We start from the raw sequence: 15,682 nt of genomic DNA on the forward strand, positions 1-15,682 counted from the left end.
TGATGTGCTCTCATTTTCTGGTTCTAGTCAGAATCCTGGCAGCAGCGTTCTGGATGAGCTGCAACTGGCTGTCTTTTTGGGAATGCCATTGAGGAGTCCATTACAGTAATCCACCCTGCTGGTGATAAAAGCATGAACAAGTCAAGTCCTCACTGGAATTTTGCTAATTGAATAAGCACATGTCAGTTGACTAAATTTGAAATTATATTTAACAGTGTACAAACCTTTATTTTAATAAAGAAATACATCAATTCAGATGGCGTTGGAAATAAAACTGCTTTCTGAAGGAGGAAAATAAAAAAGTGACCCAATAGGCTCAACCCAGCAATTCAGTAGAACAAAATAAAGCTCTCAGCATTCAAAATGTGGAATTCCTTCAGGACTGACTCGGACGCATACCAGCAAGTATTTCTCGACCCATCTGCTAAGGCAAAGACAGGAAATACAATCGCCGTTCTCTTATTAAATATTTCACTTCTGGGGAAAATATGTCTACTCTGCACATGCTGAGCATTAAATGAGGGAAGTGTCTGAATGTGAGGGAGTTTCTCTGCACTGCTGTTCCTCAAGTTCTTCACTTTCTCCTTCTCCGCTTTAACAGAAGGGTTTTAAATGCAAAACACAGAGGGTTAATGAAAAATGGTCTCGAACCTGTGGCACGACAAAGAACAGATCGTATTGCATTACATTCCCAGAACCCGGGCTAATCTTTTCCTTGTAACGGCTGATTGGTCCTGCTGAGAGGTGTTGGTTGTGCAGGTGTGATGGCTGTATGTTAGTGGATATCTTGCTTAGTCAGATCTTTTCAGTTGAGTTGGTTGTCAGGCCTCCACCCTTTCAAATCCTCGGCCAAAAGCAAATAGCGTTACCTCCTCTTGGAAGTAGTGATGGGGGTATATGTCTAGCATATGTGCCATACGTGCCCTTAAAAGTCAACACTTGAGTCCCTGTGGTTTTCATTAAGGAAGGGTGGTGACATGACCACGCTTAAGTAAAGTAAAATATGCTCGAGTTCACGCTATGAATTTAGTGCGTGAGACTGTCTGGAAACAAAGAGCTAGTGTTGTCCTCTGCACAGCTCAGCTCAGTTACTGGCTTCGCTCCGCATTTTAATGACTGTGGGATACAATCGTTTAAACTACATGGCTTTCAACATCTGGATCATTGCTTTTACAATATTGCGGCCTGTCATTCAACACAAATACATATGTATGTATACTACCGTTTAAAGGTTTGGGTTAGTAGGATTTTGTTTAATGCTTTTGAAAGACATCTCTTTTGGTCGCTAATGCTGCATTTATTTATTATAAATGATAACTGATTATATTGTTATGATTTGAAATAATGGTTTTAATATGTTTTAAACAACATAGGATCATTCTGAAAACGTAGCCCAATATACGTTTACATATGGGGTTCGAGTCCGGTGAAGAACGGTTTCAGAAAGACAAAAATAAAATACACAAGTAAATAACAGAGTGAGAATGTGGTAATATCTGAAAACGTGGTAAAAAATCAGGTGAGGGCTTTTCTTGTTCTGGTTTGCTTTTTAAAACTGTTGGCTGGTTTTAGGGAAGTGGGTGGGTCAATCTGTGCTTTTGAAAACACTATTGGTTAGGTTTAGGGAAGGGTGTAGGTGGGGTGTTCAGTCAGTCGGTCGGTTAGTCAGTCAATCATTCTGTCAGTCATTCGACAGCAGCCTCTGATGGATTTACATGATAACAGCAGGCACAAATGGCATTCTCGAGAGAAATTTGAGATCTCAAAAAGCTCACACAGTGGCTCTCGTGGATTTGTGAAAACAAAAACTGCAAAAAAATGTAGCTCCTGGGACATATTTGCCACTCTATAGAAATGTATATAGGAGTAAGTTTTTAAAATATCAGAGATTAAATTTTTATTAAATATCTTTACTGTTTCAAAATGCTAATTTAAATGTTTTTATAATAATTACTGAATAAAAAATATAAGTTAAAAAGTTTGAAAAGTACTTCTACTTAAAATATACAAAATAATTTAAGAACACAAAATTAACAGTTCATTTATGATTTTAATCACAAAATAGGACCTACATATCTTCTCTGAAAATAGGTTTTCAAACTGATTTAGTGACTTTTTTATCATTTTAAATTAGAAGTTGTCTGCGTCAGTAATATACATTTTGCTTCAAAACCCTGATAATGAGCTGCAAGTAGTTTTTATGCAATTTTACAGATCTATCCTTATGCAGTTAGGGCATTTAGTCATTTAGCAGACACTTTTGTCCAAAGCGACTTAAAATTGAGGCATTCAGCGATTCAACAAGAAGAGGCGATACACGCCAGAAGTTCTAAATATATAAAAGAACAGTTAGTGACCAGAGAATTAAGTGCTAGAGAGAGAAGAGTGTTTTAACAGGTGGTTTGTCAAACCCACTCACGTGTGTAAAGCATATTTCGTAATAGTATACAATGTGTTGTTTCAAACTACAAAAAAAAACTTTAATAAAGGTCACATTGGTAAACTGTAGAGTTAAAAATCAAACATTGACAGTACAGAGATAAAGGTCTCGTAATCAGGAGAATTAAAGGACATGGCACTATAGCACAATACATTTTTTTAAGCTTAGGGTCCACACACAGTCAAACACATAGGCCTATAAAGCATAACATTTGCAATCAAAGGTACTCAATATTTACCCTTCAATCTTAAACATTCTGGGTTGGTTTAACCCAGATTTGGGTAAAATATGAACTAAATCTGTCATGTCATATGTGTAGTGCAAGGAATGAAGAAGGTTGAAGATCCAAATGCAGCTTACTTTATTAAAACAGTCCATAATGGGAAAAAGAAAAACTGAGTCAAGCTAAGAACACATAAAAATCACGATAGTAACACAAACAATCAACAACAAGAGGCTAACACAAGAAGGTATATATCAACCAAGGCTCATTCTGAAAACGTACCTCTATATACATTTCTGGAGAGCGCCAAATATATCCCAGGAGCTGCGTATATCCCAGGCCGCTCTGTATGCCTTTTGAGATCTCAAATGTCTCTCACGAGTGCCATTCGTGCCTGCTGTTCTCACGTAAATCCACCAGAGGCCGCTGTCGACTGTATGACTGACTGATCCACTGACCCACCCTCCTAATTCACTAAACCTAACCAATAGAGTTTTCAAAATCATTGAATTGACCCGCCCACCACTTCCCTAAACCCAACCGACAAATTTAAAAAGCAATCCAGAAAAAGAAAAACCCTTGCCTGATTTTTACCACATTTTACCACATTCTCACCCTGTTATTTACTTGTTTATTTAATTTTTTTGGTTTTTCTTTTTGTCTTACCCACTTTCTGGAACCATTCTTCACCGGACTCGAACCCCGTCGTCATGGTCATCTCATCTTTTATGTGAAGCTACTTTGACACAATCTACATTGTAAAAGCACTATACAAATAAAGGTGAATTGAATTAAATTGAATTTATGCATTTCAAGTCCACCAACGTACATGGTGAGCTAACTGGACAAACTGGTAACAGCAGGAAAGCTGTCCATACGGAGGTAAGCAGTCAGCTGAAGCGTTTGTTTTAAAAATGAAGGGGGTTTTTCCAGCGGCTTTGGTTTATTGTTGACACCTTGTGGCACAAAGTATAGTGCAAAATCAAAAGAAAATGGCAGAACGTGTACATATGATCAAATGTTCATTGCACGCTATACACAAACTACTCATGTATAAGTAAAACTTAAAGTATACTTTGGACTTTACAGACAGATTTATGTGCCAGGGTGAATGACACTTCATTACCTGGAATGCCATTACCTGCTGAATTTCTCTGAATTGCAGTTCACTGAATTCCAGTCCCTGTTATTCCGATTCCCAGTATTCATGAATTAAAAGGGAAACCATTTTTTACTTCAGAATATTGTGCAAACTTTCCTCTCAAATAGAAACGAACAGTGTTAACCCAGGGCCGAATGTCACCAGACTATTCTCTAAGTCGCTTGGATATATATTGACAAATTGTCCTTGGGTGGAGGACTCTTCACGTAGATGAGTTACAGAGGAAGTGACTCTCATTTTTAACAAGCAGAACATTAATTTTTCCACCTTGTCCCCCGTCTGCATTAGCGATAAGCCTTGTGGTATTGTATTGTATATTTAGATCTCCTTCCGATAGACTGGCACACTGTGCGACGGTTGAGACGGGTGTGGGGTCTGTTGTGGCATTTCTGGACAGTTCATCCTCGATAGGGACAGGGACAGATGAGTCAGGCGCCAACTAAACACACCCCCGCATCCTTCCCTCCAAGAAGAGGTCAGGCAGGAAACAAACGGGCAACTCAGCACCACAACAGGCACTTACTGTCCACATACAACTCTTGAGTCTCTTAACAGTAGATGGATTAAAAATGTATTTTTTCATTACAACAATTTATCATAGTTAGTGAGTCAAAACATTTTTTGGATGATAATCGGTCCAATTTTGTGCCTCTGGAAAACACTGGTGTGTGGCATTGAATTATGTTGAATATCAGCATTATTTTGCAGATGTTTATTTTTTTTTTCAACAGAGCAACAGTGGCACTGGTATCTGGTAACAACAAGTACAGCAGTTTTTGTTAGACATTCTAACAAATGCTTCAAAGCAAAGACAAAAATAAAAGGAGATTATAAAACTAATTTAGAAAGACATAGCCACTGAGTACCCTCAAGAAAAATCCAGAAGGAGAACCAAATGCGCCAGAACACCTCAGATCTGTAAATCATAGGTTAATTTTTCCAGTGGTAGAAGTCAGGTTGCACATATTGACTGAAGGTATCTGAGCAGTTGACCATAATAATAATGTACAATTTTTGGCCAAGTACATACAAAAGTTCAATAAACATTCTTTATCATGATCAAGACACAGTTCCAATGTACAATTGAGAAAGTATACCTTTGGAGACAAAGCACAAGTCTATCCAATTATTATCCAATTATTTGAATCATTTTGTGAATCTCTTTTTCCATTACATTTTGATTTTGTCGCAATGCCAAAATACATGCATCACTGTGCCAGTGTCTACCTTTATGTTTGAAACATAACTGTGAACAATCTGATGGAGGCGAACTGGGGTTAGATAAATCCTGTAAATCCATTTATAATTTTGTTCATGAACTGAAATTGAAGTACTTTTGGGATAGATATTTGAGTAGGCAGATAGTCACTCCTCATTACTAAAAATAGACCCCATATCCTTTTCCCATATTACCCTTAAAGAACCAAAGGTTGAAGGACCAGTATTAGACAGCAATGTATATAATTCAGAGATCTTTTTTTAAGTGTCTGTAAAGAAAAAAGCTGTTTTTCTATTTCAGTAAAATCTAATTGGATATTATCTTCTTTTAACTGTAACTCGAAATTTGCAGGAATTTATAAAAATCTTTACTGGGAAGACTAAATTCCTGTCTTAACCCCTGAAATTATTTTATTTGGCCATCATCGAATAAGTGACCGACACTCCTCTTGATCTCCAACTCAAAACGCCAATATTCTGTATTGTAGTGGAAAAATCAGGAATAAGCATAATAGGTGACTTAGAACGCCACTTATTTGAGATGGATAAATATTTCTTAACATCCTTCCATACCAAAAGAGTATTTTGCAGATGTTTTTAATGAGGGACTTGTGTACAAAGTAATCTAAAAATTACAGTTTTTATTTTTGGCTAATAATAATAATTATAAGAGTGTACAAAAAGATTTGAGTGTTTAAAATTTGCGAGTTTATCCTGAATGTGAATGTGCAAATCCTCTTTCAAGTATGACTCTCCCTGGATATGTGTGTGTGTGTTACATGACTTGTTCCTTTCAGCCAATCAGATGAGAGCTGTATTCAATGAAACCCACTCTACGCTCCTTTTGCGCAGAGAAACGGAGAAAGAGATGCGCAGGCTTGAAGCAATAACTATTAAATTCCCTGACTGTCACTGACTAAAAACTTTAATTTACATTTATATCTAATGAACGTAAACAGGTTGTTGTTGTGCTTTAGTACTATGTAGAATATAAAAATAGTATTAAATTTTCGCAACCCTTTTCAACACAAGTCGGAGGCTCTCTGATTTCGGATTTTAAAAGAGCTGATCACTGCTCTAACAACCTGCCCTCCAACCTACAGCCGCATCGCCGAAGAGAAGAGCCAAAAAAAAGTGTCAGTTTTAATAAATTAAGTTTTAAGTTTTTATAATACTTATGCTTTATTATCAGTATTTATTTAGCCTATTTATTTATTTGTTTGTTAAATTAGCCACATAATGTTAAGGTTACCTACTAAAACGTTGTATCTTTATAAAAAATAAAATGCTTAAGATATTTAACTGTGATTTTAGATATTTTTTGTTGTTTGTACATTAAATCATTAGACCTAGGTCTAGTTCCGTAAACAGAGAGAGAGAGAGAGCTGTTGGTTTTATGCATGTGAATTTGGCTACGTATGTGTACATTGTGTCTTTTGCGTGAATTACTTTAGATATTTAACTAGCTCCATACAAATATGCCGGGTATATGGACTACAAGTTCAGTCATGCATCGCTCATACGCACCTGTTCCAGATTCTGCTGATTGTGCAGACACACACAGCCAGAGAATTGTCAAGGACTGATTACATGGACTTTAAAAACAGCACACACACACATACACGCATCAGTGCTTAGTCTTAACTATACTGTTAACATTACGACGCGTTTCCCTTGCCTTGCTTTGCCGTGTTTTGACCCTTGCTTTGTTTGTTTGTTTACGTTGCCTGCCTTTTGACCATTTGCCAGTTTATTGACTACGACTCTGGATTGCCCATATACAGTACATCTGTTAGTTCCTGTATTGACCATTGCTTGCCTGACCGTTCTCATAATAAATCCTGCATTTGAATCTGCACTCCGTTATCAGCTTCCCTTCACATTACATTTATTTTGATAGGGAGGATTTCGTAGGCCAGATAATCTGTATATATGAAATTGTATCTATTTATTTTTTGTCTAATTGTATTTGAGTATAAGTTGAATAATCAGAAGTAATCAAAAAACACTGAATAATCTTCATTGTATATTAAGTTAAATGCAATGAATTTTCATTTTTTATAACGTTTTTGTAAACAAATTAATTTTATTTAAACTTTTTGTAAACAAATTATTTAAATGCACTTGAAATCTTACAGTCATAGGCTTTAAAAGCAAGCACTCAATAATATGGTTCTTGGTCAGCTATAATTCCACTTAAATTTTCTGAGGGTGGAATAACTGAAGCTGGACTTTGCAGATCCAATTGACTATTGGAATATTGATGATTAAACGATATATTGTGCAGCCCTAATTTTTTTTTTTTACAAAAATTGTTTGAAATTTTACTTTAATTGAATGTTTTCTATGTACTGCATATAAAATCACATTTGTAAATCTAATTTGATGTAGACACCAAAGTGCAATATCTTTTACCAAAATATTACACATTTACACACACATACTGTATACATGATTAAGAACCCACTTTTCATGCTGGGCATCTGCATCCACAACATAACATATACTGGTAATTTGCTCTGCTAGTCTTTTCAGTATATTATATGTGAGCATGTTAACCCCTTGACTTTTTCTTGGGCTGGTTAAAGATGCACTACTTGAAGCCTGTCAAAACCTTTCTCCACTAATCAGTCCAATTTGTTAACCCAAGTAAAAGTGTTCATCCCAAAGGAAAGGACTGGAAATGATGAAGAATGGGTGTGCGCACTGACCTCAACGAGAGCCCGTCTGCTTCATCAAACGTTTCTTTGGAATGCAAAAAAAAGTGCTGCTAAACGTAAGAAACACAAGTGAGATCATCATAAACTATAGCCAGCGGAGTGCATTGGCAGTTCTTTAGCCCATCTGGAAAATATATTGCATTTATGTTTTAGGTTTAAGCGTAGAAAACCTACTAATGGGGGAATTTTGAACAGTTCTATTGGATGACCAAGAGACCGTGCCATATTTGTCCATTAGATGAACTGTAGTTCTCGTCCCTTCATTGTGCGTGTTCAAAAGCTAAATGCAACTTTTGCAGTTTTTCATAATGTACTGTATATAAATATTTTAAAACAAGTTGAGCTGAGTTACTTTATTAGCCACACTGTGGAAAATTGTTTCTGGTTTCACAAGACATCACCAAATACAACAACAAAGATATAACATGCATGTATGAAAGTAAATAAATAAAAATCAAAAATAATTTTTATATAACAATACAATATATAGTAGTTGCCATAGAAAATGTATATTTTTGCCCTCTGTTCAAACAAACGAATGTTATATTAATGTACGTTTTTCCAAGCATATTTCATAGATGAAGAGTGAAAACATTTGTGTGTGCTTCACGTTTTTATTTCTTCCATTTGTTAAAACAAGTAATAGTGCTGGAGAATGACTGCTAATCAAATACAATAAAATATCAACAGCCACTGATTATATTGTTGTCAGTATTTTCTTTAATTAGATTGTCTCTCCTCCACGATCAGGATTTGGGGCATGGTCCTGTTGTGGAAGAATTTACTCCCTGGTGTGATAGATTTTGTCTCCAGTTGAATGTACAGTAAATAAGACAAAAGACATGGTGAAAAGCTAAAGGAAGGCTTCTCCTACCCCCAGCATAACAAATATTAAAGGCTTGGAATTTGAAATTGTTGACACACAAAAATATCTAGGGGTCGTTATTGACAATATGTTGACATTTCAACCTAACACTCAGGCTGTCTATAAAAAAGTCCAACAAAGACTGTTTTTTTCTGAGGAAACTTAGATCGTTTCAGGTTTGTACCTCTATGATGACACTGTTTTATAAACAATTTATTGAATCTGTTTTATCTTTCTACATTTTAGCTTGGTACAGTAATCTGAGTGTGTCAAACAAGAACAGGTTGAGTAGCCTGGTGAAGGTGGCAAGATCATTGGTTTTAACCAAACTGGTCCAACTATAATTTACCATACTGGTGTTTTAAAGAGAGCTCAGGGTATCCTATGCACCCCGGATCACCCATTGTACTCTGCATTTCAACTGCTGCCATCAGGACGTCGTTTTAGAGTTCATATTTGCAGGACAAATAGAGTTAGAAATTCTTTTATAATGGTGGCCATTAGGTCATTAAATGAGTCCAGGGGGAAAAGAGATGCACCTACAAAATTCTGGATGGTATGTTGTGGGGTAATATTTTGTTAATGTGTACATGGAACTGCGCCTGTGTTACGGCACCTTGCTGTAATTTTAGTTTCCCTTAATGGGATAATAAAGTTGAGTCTGAGTATAATTCATTTGAATTTTGTTTTTTTAATGCGTAAAATGAATCACATAGTCTGCTAACAGCTATATTTGCCAAATAATGATGTGTTAAATAACAAACCAAGATTAGTTTCCTGATTTAAAAAAAGTTCTGCATATTTTGTATGGTTTAATTAAATTGAGTAGTAAAATATTGTGAAGATGTCCTCACCGGACATCATTACTTGTGGTATTACAAGAAAAAAAATTATACTTTATAATACCAATTAAGGGCGACGTGGTGGCACAATGGGTAGCACTGTCACCTCACAGAAAGAAGGTCACTAGATTGAGCCTTGGTTGGGTCAGCTGGCATTTCTGTGTGGAGTTTGCATGCACATCTATGACCCCTTCATTCATACTTTCGTACTTTTTTGCTACATATTCCATTTGTACTCCATTCCGTTTTGAAACAGATTACTCCAATAATCTTTGTTTTGTGTATAAGTTCAGAACAAGTGTTCAGTTTCATCCACGTGACTAATAGACAACCTCTGTGTTATTCTTTGTGTTGCCAGTATTGGAGATCCTGCAGTTGGTGACTAAACGTGATTTGTTTTTGGCTGACACTCACATTCTGGAGCTGGAGCAGGAGTGCAGAGAGGCTGAATCTCCAACAGCAGGAGGCACTGAGGACTTCAGCAGCCCCAGCAGCAAAGACAGCAGTCGGCGCAAAGCCAAAGATGTGGAGCTGCTGTATGAGGCGCTGCAGAAAGAGCTGTGGGATGTGGTGAGGGATTCTCTGCGCTGCCCCACCGCTGGGCCAAACCTGGGCCTGGTGGTGCAGGTGCTTCAGCAGGAAGAGCAGGCCGATCGGGACTGGGCTCAGAGCGAAGGAGCCGCTCCTGGAGGTCCACGACCCAGAGAGTTCAAGAAGCGCTGGAAGGAGGCAGTCGTTGAGTTGGCCGATGCAAACTTACCCCAGCATGCAGAAGCTCGGGCAGGTGAGCTCGCCGCCTTTCTGGATAAACTCCGAGTGCGTATGGTGGAGGACCTTGGAGCGGCCCGCCGTAACGCGGTGTCTGTATATCCTGCCGAATATGACTCCTTCCAAGTGTACACACAGAGCTACCATCAGGCCGTGACCCGCCGACTCCAGGCTCTCACCAACGGAGATCTGCAGATCGCTGACATATACTCGCTGCTAGACTGGCTCTACAACATTTATAACAGGTAAACACCAGCACATGATTATAAAGACAAGTCAATGGGTTTACTGAGGTTTTTTAAGTACAATCAACTTGTTGATTTTAAGACAATGGGATTCCATTTTTAAAGTATAAATTTTTTTAGCTGCAGTGCTTGCAAGCAAAAAAAAGATTAAAGACTTTTAACTGAAACTGTTTTAGAAGTTGATTTAAAACAATTTTATTTTCACATCCCACTGGACAAATAGCAAATAATGCTATTCTTACTACAGGTGACATTTCGAGCTTTGGCACTCTTCATCAGCCAATGAGGACATGCATGACTCCATACCCACAACATTAAACAAATTAACATGATTGCCCATAAAAAGGGAAAAATAAATAGATTTTATACACACAAACATACATGAAGGCCTATCATCAAATCATATGGCAAAAGGCAGTAAGTAGGGTGAGGGTTAGGTACTGAAACACTTTCAAACAAAACTTGATCGCAAAATACTGGTAATGTTGCAACACATCTTTCCAGAACATTGCCATGTCCAAATTTCTGGTATTTTTTTAAAAAGGGCCTGTTCAAACATGAGCAATTTACCTGTAATTTTTCTGAAAGGTCTGCATGTGTGAAAGGGGCTAATATCAATACTTGTGGATCTTAACAGTATACTGAAGCCTAATTAAGTGAAAGTAAATGATTGTTTTAATCCATAAAAGCTCAATTTAATGTTACAGACCAAGAGTATTCATTTCATTTTTTAATGAATCTTAGCATCTCTTATTTTATTGTGGGGGGAAAAACATCCTCACTTACATCTTACATGGTCTGAGGGTTAGTAAATTAGAAAATGTTAATTTGGGGGACAAACCTCTTTTTAATATGACTATTTTCCATAGAATAAAACCAAATTATATGAGTTTGGGTTTGTCAGCCTCTGAACAAGTAGTATAAAATTGTTAAAATTGAAGTATTTTGCCATATTGAAATGTCATATGATTTGACAGCAATCATTTAATTTTTGGTAATTAACAGCTTTGGTAATTTCCAGCTGTTCGGCATACAAACATAAAATTATGGTGTTTTTATGTATTGGAGATTGACAAACCCAATCCCCATTTACTTTTATTGTATGGGAGAAATAATAATGAAATTATTACAATGCAATATAACGAAACAATATAATGATATTACAATATATTAACGATATAAAAAATAGAGCAGAAAAACATCTGTTCGGGATTAAAATGATCTTGGCATAATATATATTTTTGCAGATCCTTTTAAAGGAACGTTTTACACAAAGTTCACTACTGTTCAAAAGTTTGGGGTCAGTGAGATTTAAAAAAAATCACAACTGCATCAGAATGATCTAAAGTGAAAGAAATGACATTAAAAATGCTGCTATCTGTTCCATAAATGCATATGAGCAATATCACATGTGTAGCAGTGCGATGTGGCTGTATATCAGCACTGGTGGGAGGTGTGCGTTGTGCCTTAGTGTCCCACCAGTGACTATATACAGCCACATCGCACTGCTATGAGTGTGATCTTGCATTTATACAACAGTTTGACGGCATAATCATGTTTATAAAAAAGAAAATCAACTACTTTTTTCTGCCATTCCTTCACATCTGCAGCTGACGTCAGAACAGCAGAAGCCGTTACTAATTCACAACGTCACTTTAGAGCTAGTATTTGAATGATTCTCTAGAGTAATGTCTAAAGTGATGACAAAACAGGTGATTTTGCTCACATGTTAAGATTATACGGCTTAACTGCACGAAATGCCATCAGTCTAAAAGATATCTCCCAGTATTTCTCTGTTGCAATCAGAAGATCACAATATTACTATGGTATAAATACAGCACTACAACATACAAAAGAGAGAGATCGACTTAGAATGTCTCTTACCAGTTTAATAATGATTTGATCAGCTATAGCTAGAAATTATTCTGTTTTCTCCTCTTAGGGCTTATTATGCCATCTCTGTTGCCATTTTGTGGATGAACATCATCAACCGTCTTTACTCAAAGACAGGCTAATGACCGCCAACACACTGTCTCTCAGAAATGATAAATATCCTATATATGGCATTATCCTTATAAATTAACTGCATAGTTGCAATCGAATCAGCTACATTCTCGACTAAAAAGCCTTTAAAGTACATTGTTGTCCAACAGCTGCAATATTTGTCAAACTGTAGAGTGCCCTCTGCTTGTTGCTGTATGTGGGCAGAGTAATACATAAGGGTGAAGGATGAAGAGACAGTATGAGTGCTGTTACTGGCAGAATATCGCACGGCTATCAACCAATCAGATTCAAGAACCAGACAGAACTGTTGTATAAAATTCCATAAATGATATGTAATATATGTAATTACCTGCCTGAAGTATGCTTTTTAATATATTAAAACAGTTACTTTTCATTGTAGTACCAGATTACAGCATACTAACTAATAAAAAATCTTACTGACCCCAGATTTGGTGAAATATCATAACAGTGACAGAAAATCCTGTCCCGTTTCACATTATCACCGGTTATCCAGTTGTCAAGTCACACAGAGCAACAGCAAACCTAAAACGGCCTGTTATAAATAGCTCCTGGTTGATATGAGAGGTAAAACCTGCTCTTGTACCTTCCCATTCCTGTTCCTTCATAATTCAATGTTTCCTTATGAGTGAAGTCCAGACTCAGTTTGTGATTTGCTCTTCCTGTTGTTGCTGCAGAGATGTCCTTGGAACAGTCACTATAACAACACCCATTAACCTCTCGCAGCTCGGCCCGCTGCTGCCCACAGAGACGGTGGACAAACTGGAGCTCGACTGCCTCAACTCCGTCAGGGTAACTGGATTTCACTCACTTTTGTCCCCAAAAATCTCTAGCATTTTTCTTTATATCTCGAACAACGGCACATCCTGTCCACTCAAAGACATGGCTGGTCATTGCAACCTGCATGGTCAATTAGAGTGCGGCATTTCAGGGTCAACGTACGGTTTTCCTGTCTACATTGAGCACTACACAATAGGAGTCCGCTTTGACAACACATTTTTCCCTTCGCTCATTAAGCGACCCGACAGTGTGGTCTTTTAATAACTCTGTAGCTTGGAAATACATGAAGTTGAATGCAATGAAAAGAAATAGGCACTTGACTATTAGTCTAAAATAAGAATTAAATAGGAAAATTCCCGAGATCGAGAGAGTGTTAACATCAGTAAGAACTGATAGTGATAATACTTTAATGATTCGAAGAAATTACCTAATCACCAACATGTCCATGTGATGGTAATTGCTATATACAGTTAACCGCAATGGCAGATGCAGTCAGGCACGTTAAATCACTAAATTACAGTCTGTCCAGGGTTTAAAATGAGCTTTGTCAAACAAATTTACATTAAGAACTTCTACTAGTTAAAACAAACAAACAACAAATATCGGCAATAACCAGATTATCAATGTCACATCTAAAATGTAAGTATATTTATAGTAACTTTTTAGTTGACGGCCGCCAGAGAAGAGAATAATGTCAAATTTACTGTTTTGACTGTCCCATAGACGCTGCATAAAAAACGCACAAATGGTAATTCACTTTTTGTAATTTGAAGCAAAGATGATCTACTACATACATAAATGCATATAAATGTTGGTACATTTTTGAAAAAAATCTAAATACTAAAAACTTTCAAGGATTTAAGATGACCGTTAAATGCGACATAACCGGCTTGTGAAAAGGGTCCATTCCCTGCCTATTATTACGATATTGACTGTTTATTAGCACTTATAAAGTATGATATTATTTTGCATCCTTAATCCTACCCAATACCTGAACCCAACTACTACCTTACTAACTATTAATAAGCAGCTAATTAGTAGTTTATTCAGCTAAAAGTCTTAGCTTATAGTTTGTTAATAGTGTGAACTGTACATTAAACTAAAGAGTGACCGTATTTATTATTAATGTATTTATTGTATGATTCTGAATCCTTACATCACTTTCAGCTTTAATGAAAATAGTCAATCGTTGTTTGTGGATACTATTTTTGAGCTTTCTTTATAATTGAAATAAAAACTTTAGTTGTGTTTTGATCAATTTCACACATCTATTGTATGTGCATTTTTGATTAAAGCATTACCAATAGAAAACACTGGAAGAAAAATCTACTAATTTTGCGTATGATCTTACACGACAATGATGTAGCCAAAAACAGAAAAGCTGTTCGATGCTGATGTCTATGTAGAATTTGCTATGTGTACGATGCGTTTACGCTGTTTATTGTAATGTCAAGTACATTCACATTTTGCTGATGGAGCGTTAGCAAACACAACAACAACACTTCCACTTACTTCGCTATTGTTGTGTGTTTGTTCAAGATGGCCTTTAGTCTACACCATCCTAAACATGAACCATGCACATGCATGATGTCACCGTTTTTTAAGACTCTCATTTTTGGGTGTTTACAATGGTGGGATTTTAAAAAACTTCCGCTTTGGAACCCATTTTTACATTTATGTGTTTTCAATCCCAAAAATGAGCCAAATCACAAAAACGACCTGGCAAAATACATTAAACGTTTCCAGTTTCTGCCTGAAATTGGTATTGGGTAAACGGCTGCTAAGAATGCACATAGACTGATTGATTTTTTTTATTCGATAAAAGGATTTGCTCAATATGATGGAAATATATTTAATAAATACATTTCTCAAGACACATTGAACAATGATTTCATTTTACCTCATGTTATCTGATCACAGAAGGTAAAATCTAATGACCGTTTCAATGCGTCTTAAAAAATGTATTCAGTAGTTTAATCTGCAGGCAATCAAACAAGATGGAGCTGAACAAATGCTTCTCTTACTTGTATTTTTTGCCTTGTTTCTAGTCCAAATATCTAAAAAATCTTAAAGAAGCATTTTCAAGACAAGCAAAAATAATTGTCTTGTTTTAAGAAATTTTGTGACAAAATTAAGTGATTTTCTTCCCCTTAAAACAAGCAAAATAATCTGCCAATGGAGTAAAATAAAATAATATTGATTTATTATTTTGATAAAAGATAATTTTTCTTACCCCATTGGCAGATTATGTTGCTTGTTTTAAGGAAGAAAATCACTTAATTTTGACATATTATTTCTGAAACCAAGACAATATTTTTGCTTCTCTATAAAATGCTTCTTGATTTAAGAATTTGTAGATATTTGGACTAGAAACAAGACAAAAACTCTATGTAAGAA

At 36.3% G+C, this 15,682-nt stretch overlaps 1 protein-coding gene across 1 annotated transcript in view; it reads left to right on the plus strand.

The window, feature by feature from the left end:
* The window catches only part of exoc3l2b (exocyst complex component 3-like 2b), a 57,302-nt gene that overhangs the window by 23,844 nt on the left and 17,776 nt on the right, over positions 1 to 15,682 (plus strand). The window contains 2 exon segments of the mRNA XM_056473361.1: positions 9,829 to 10,483; positions 13,183 to 13,297. Coding sequence (XP_056329336.1) covers positions 9,829 to 10,483; positions 13,183 to 13,297 — 770 coding nt within the window.

This window comes from Danio aesculapii, chromosome 15 (genome assembly GCF_903798145.1).
Source record: "Danio aesculapii chromosome 15, fDanAes4.1, whole genome shotgun sequence".
In the NCBI taxonomy this organism is placed as follows: domain Eukaryota; kingdom Metazoa; phylum Chordata; class Actinopteri; order Cypriniformes; family Danionidae; genus Danio; species Danio aesculapii.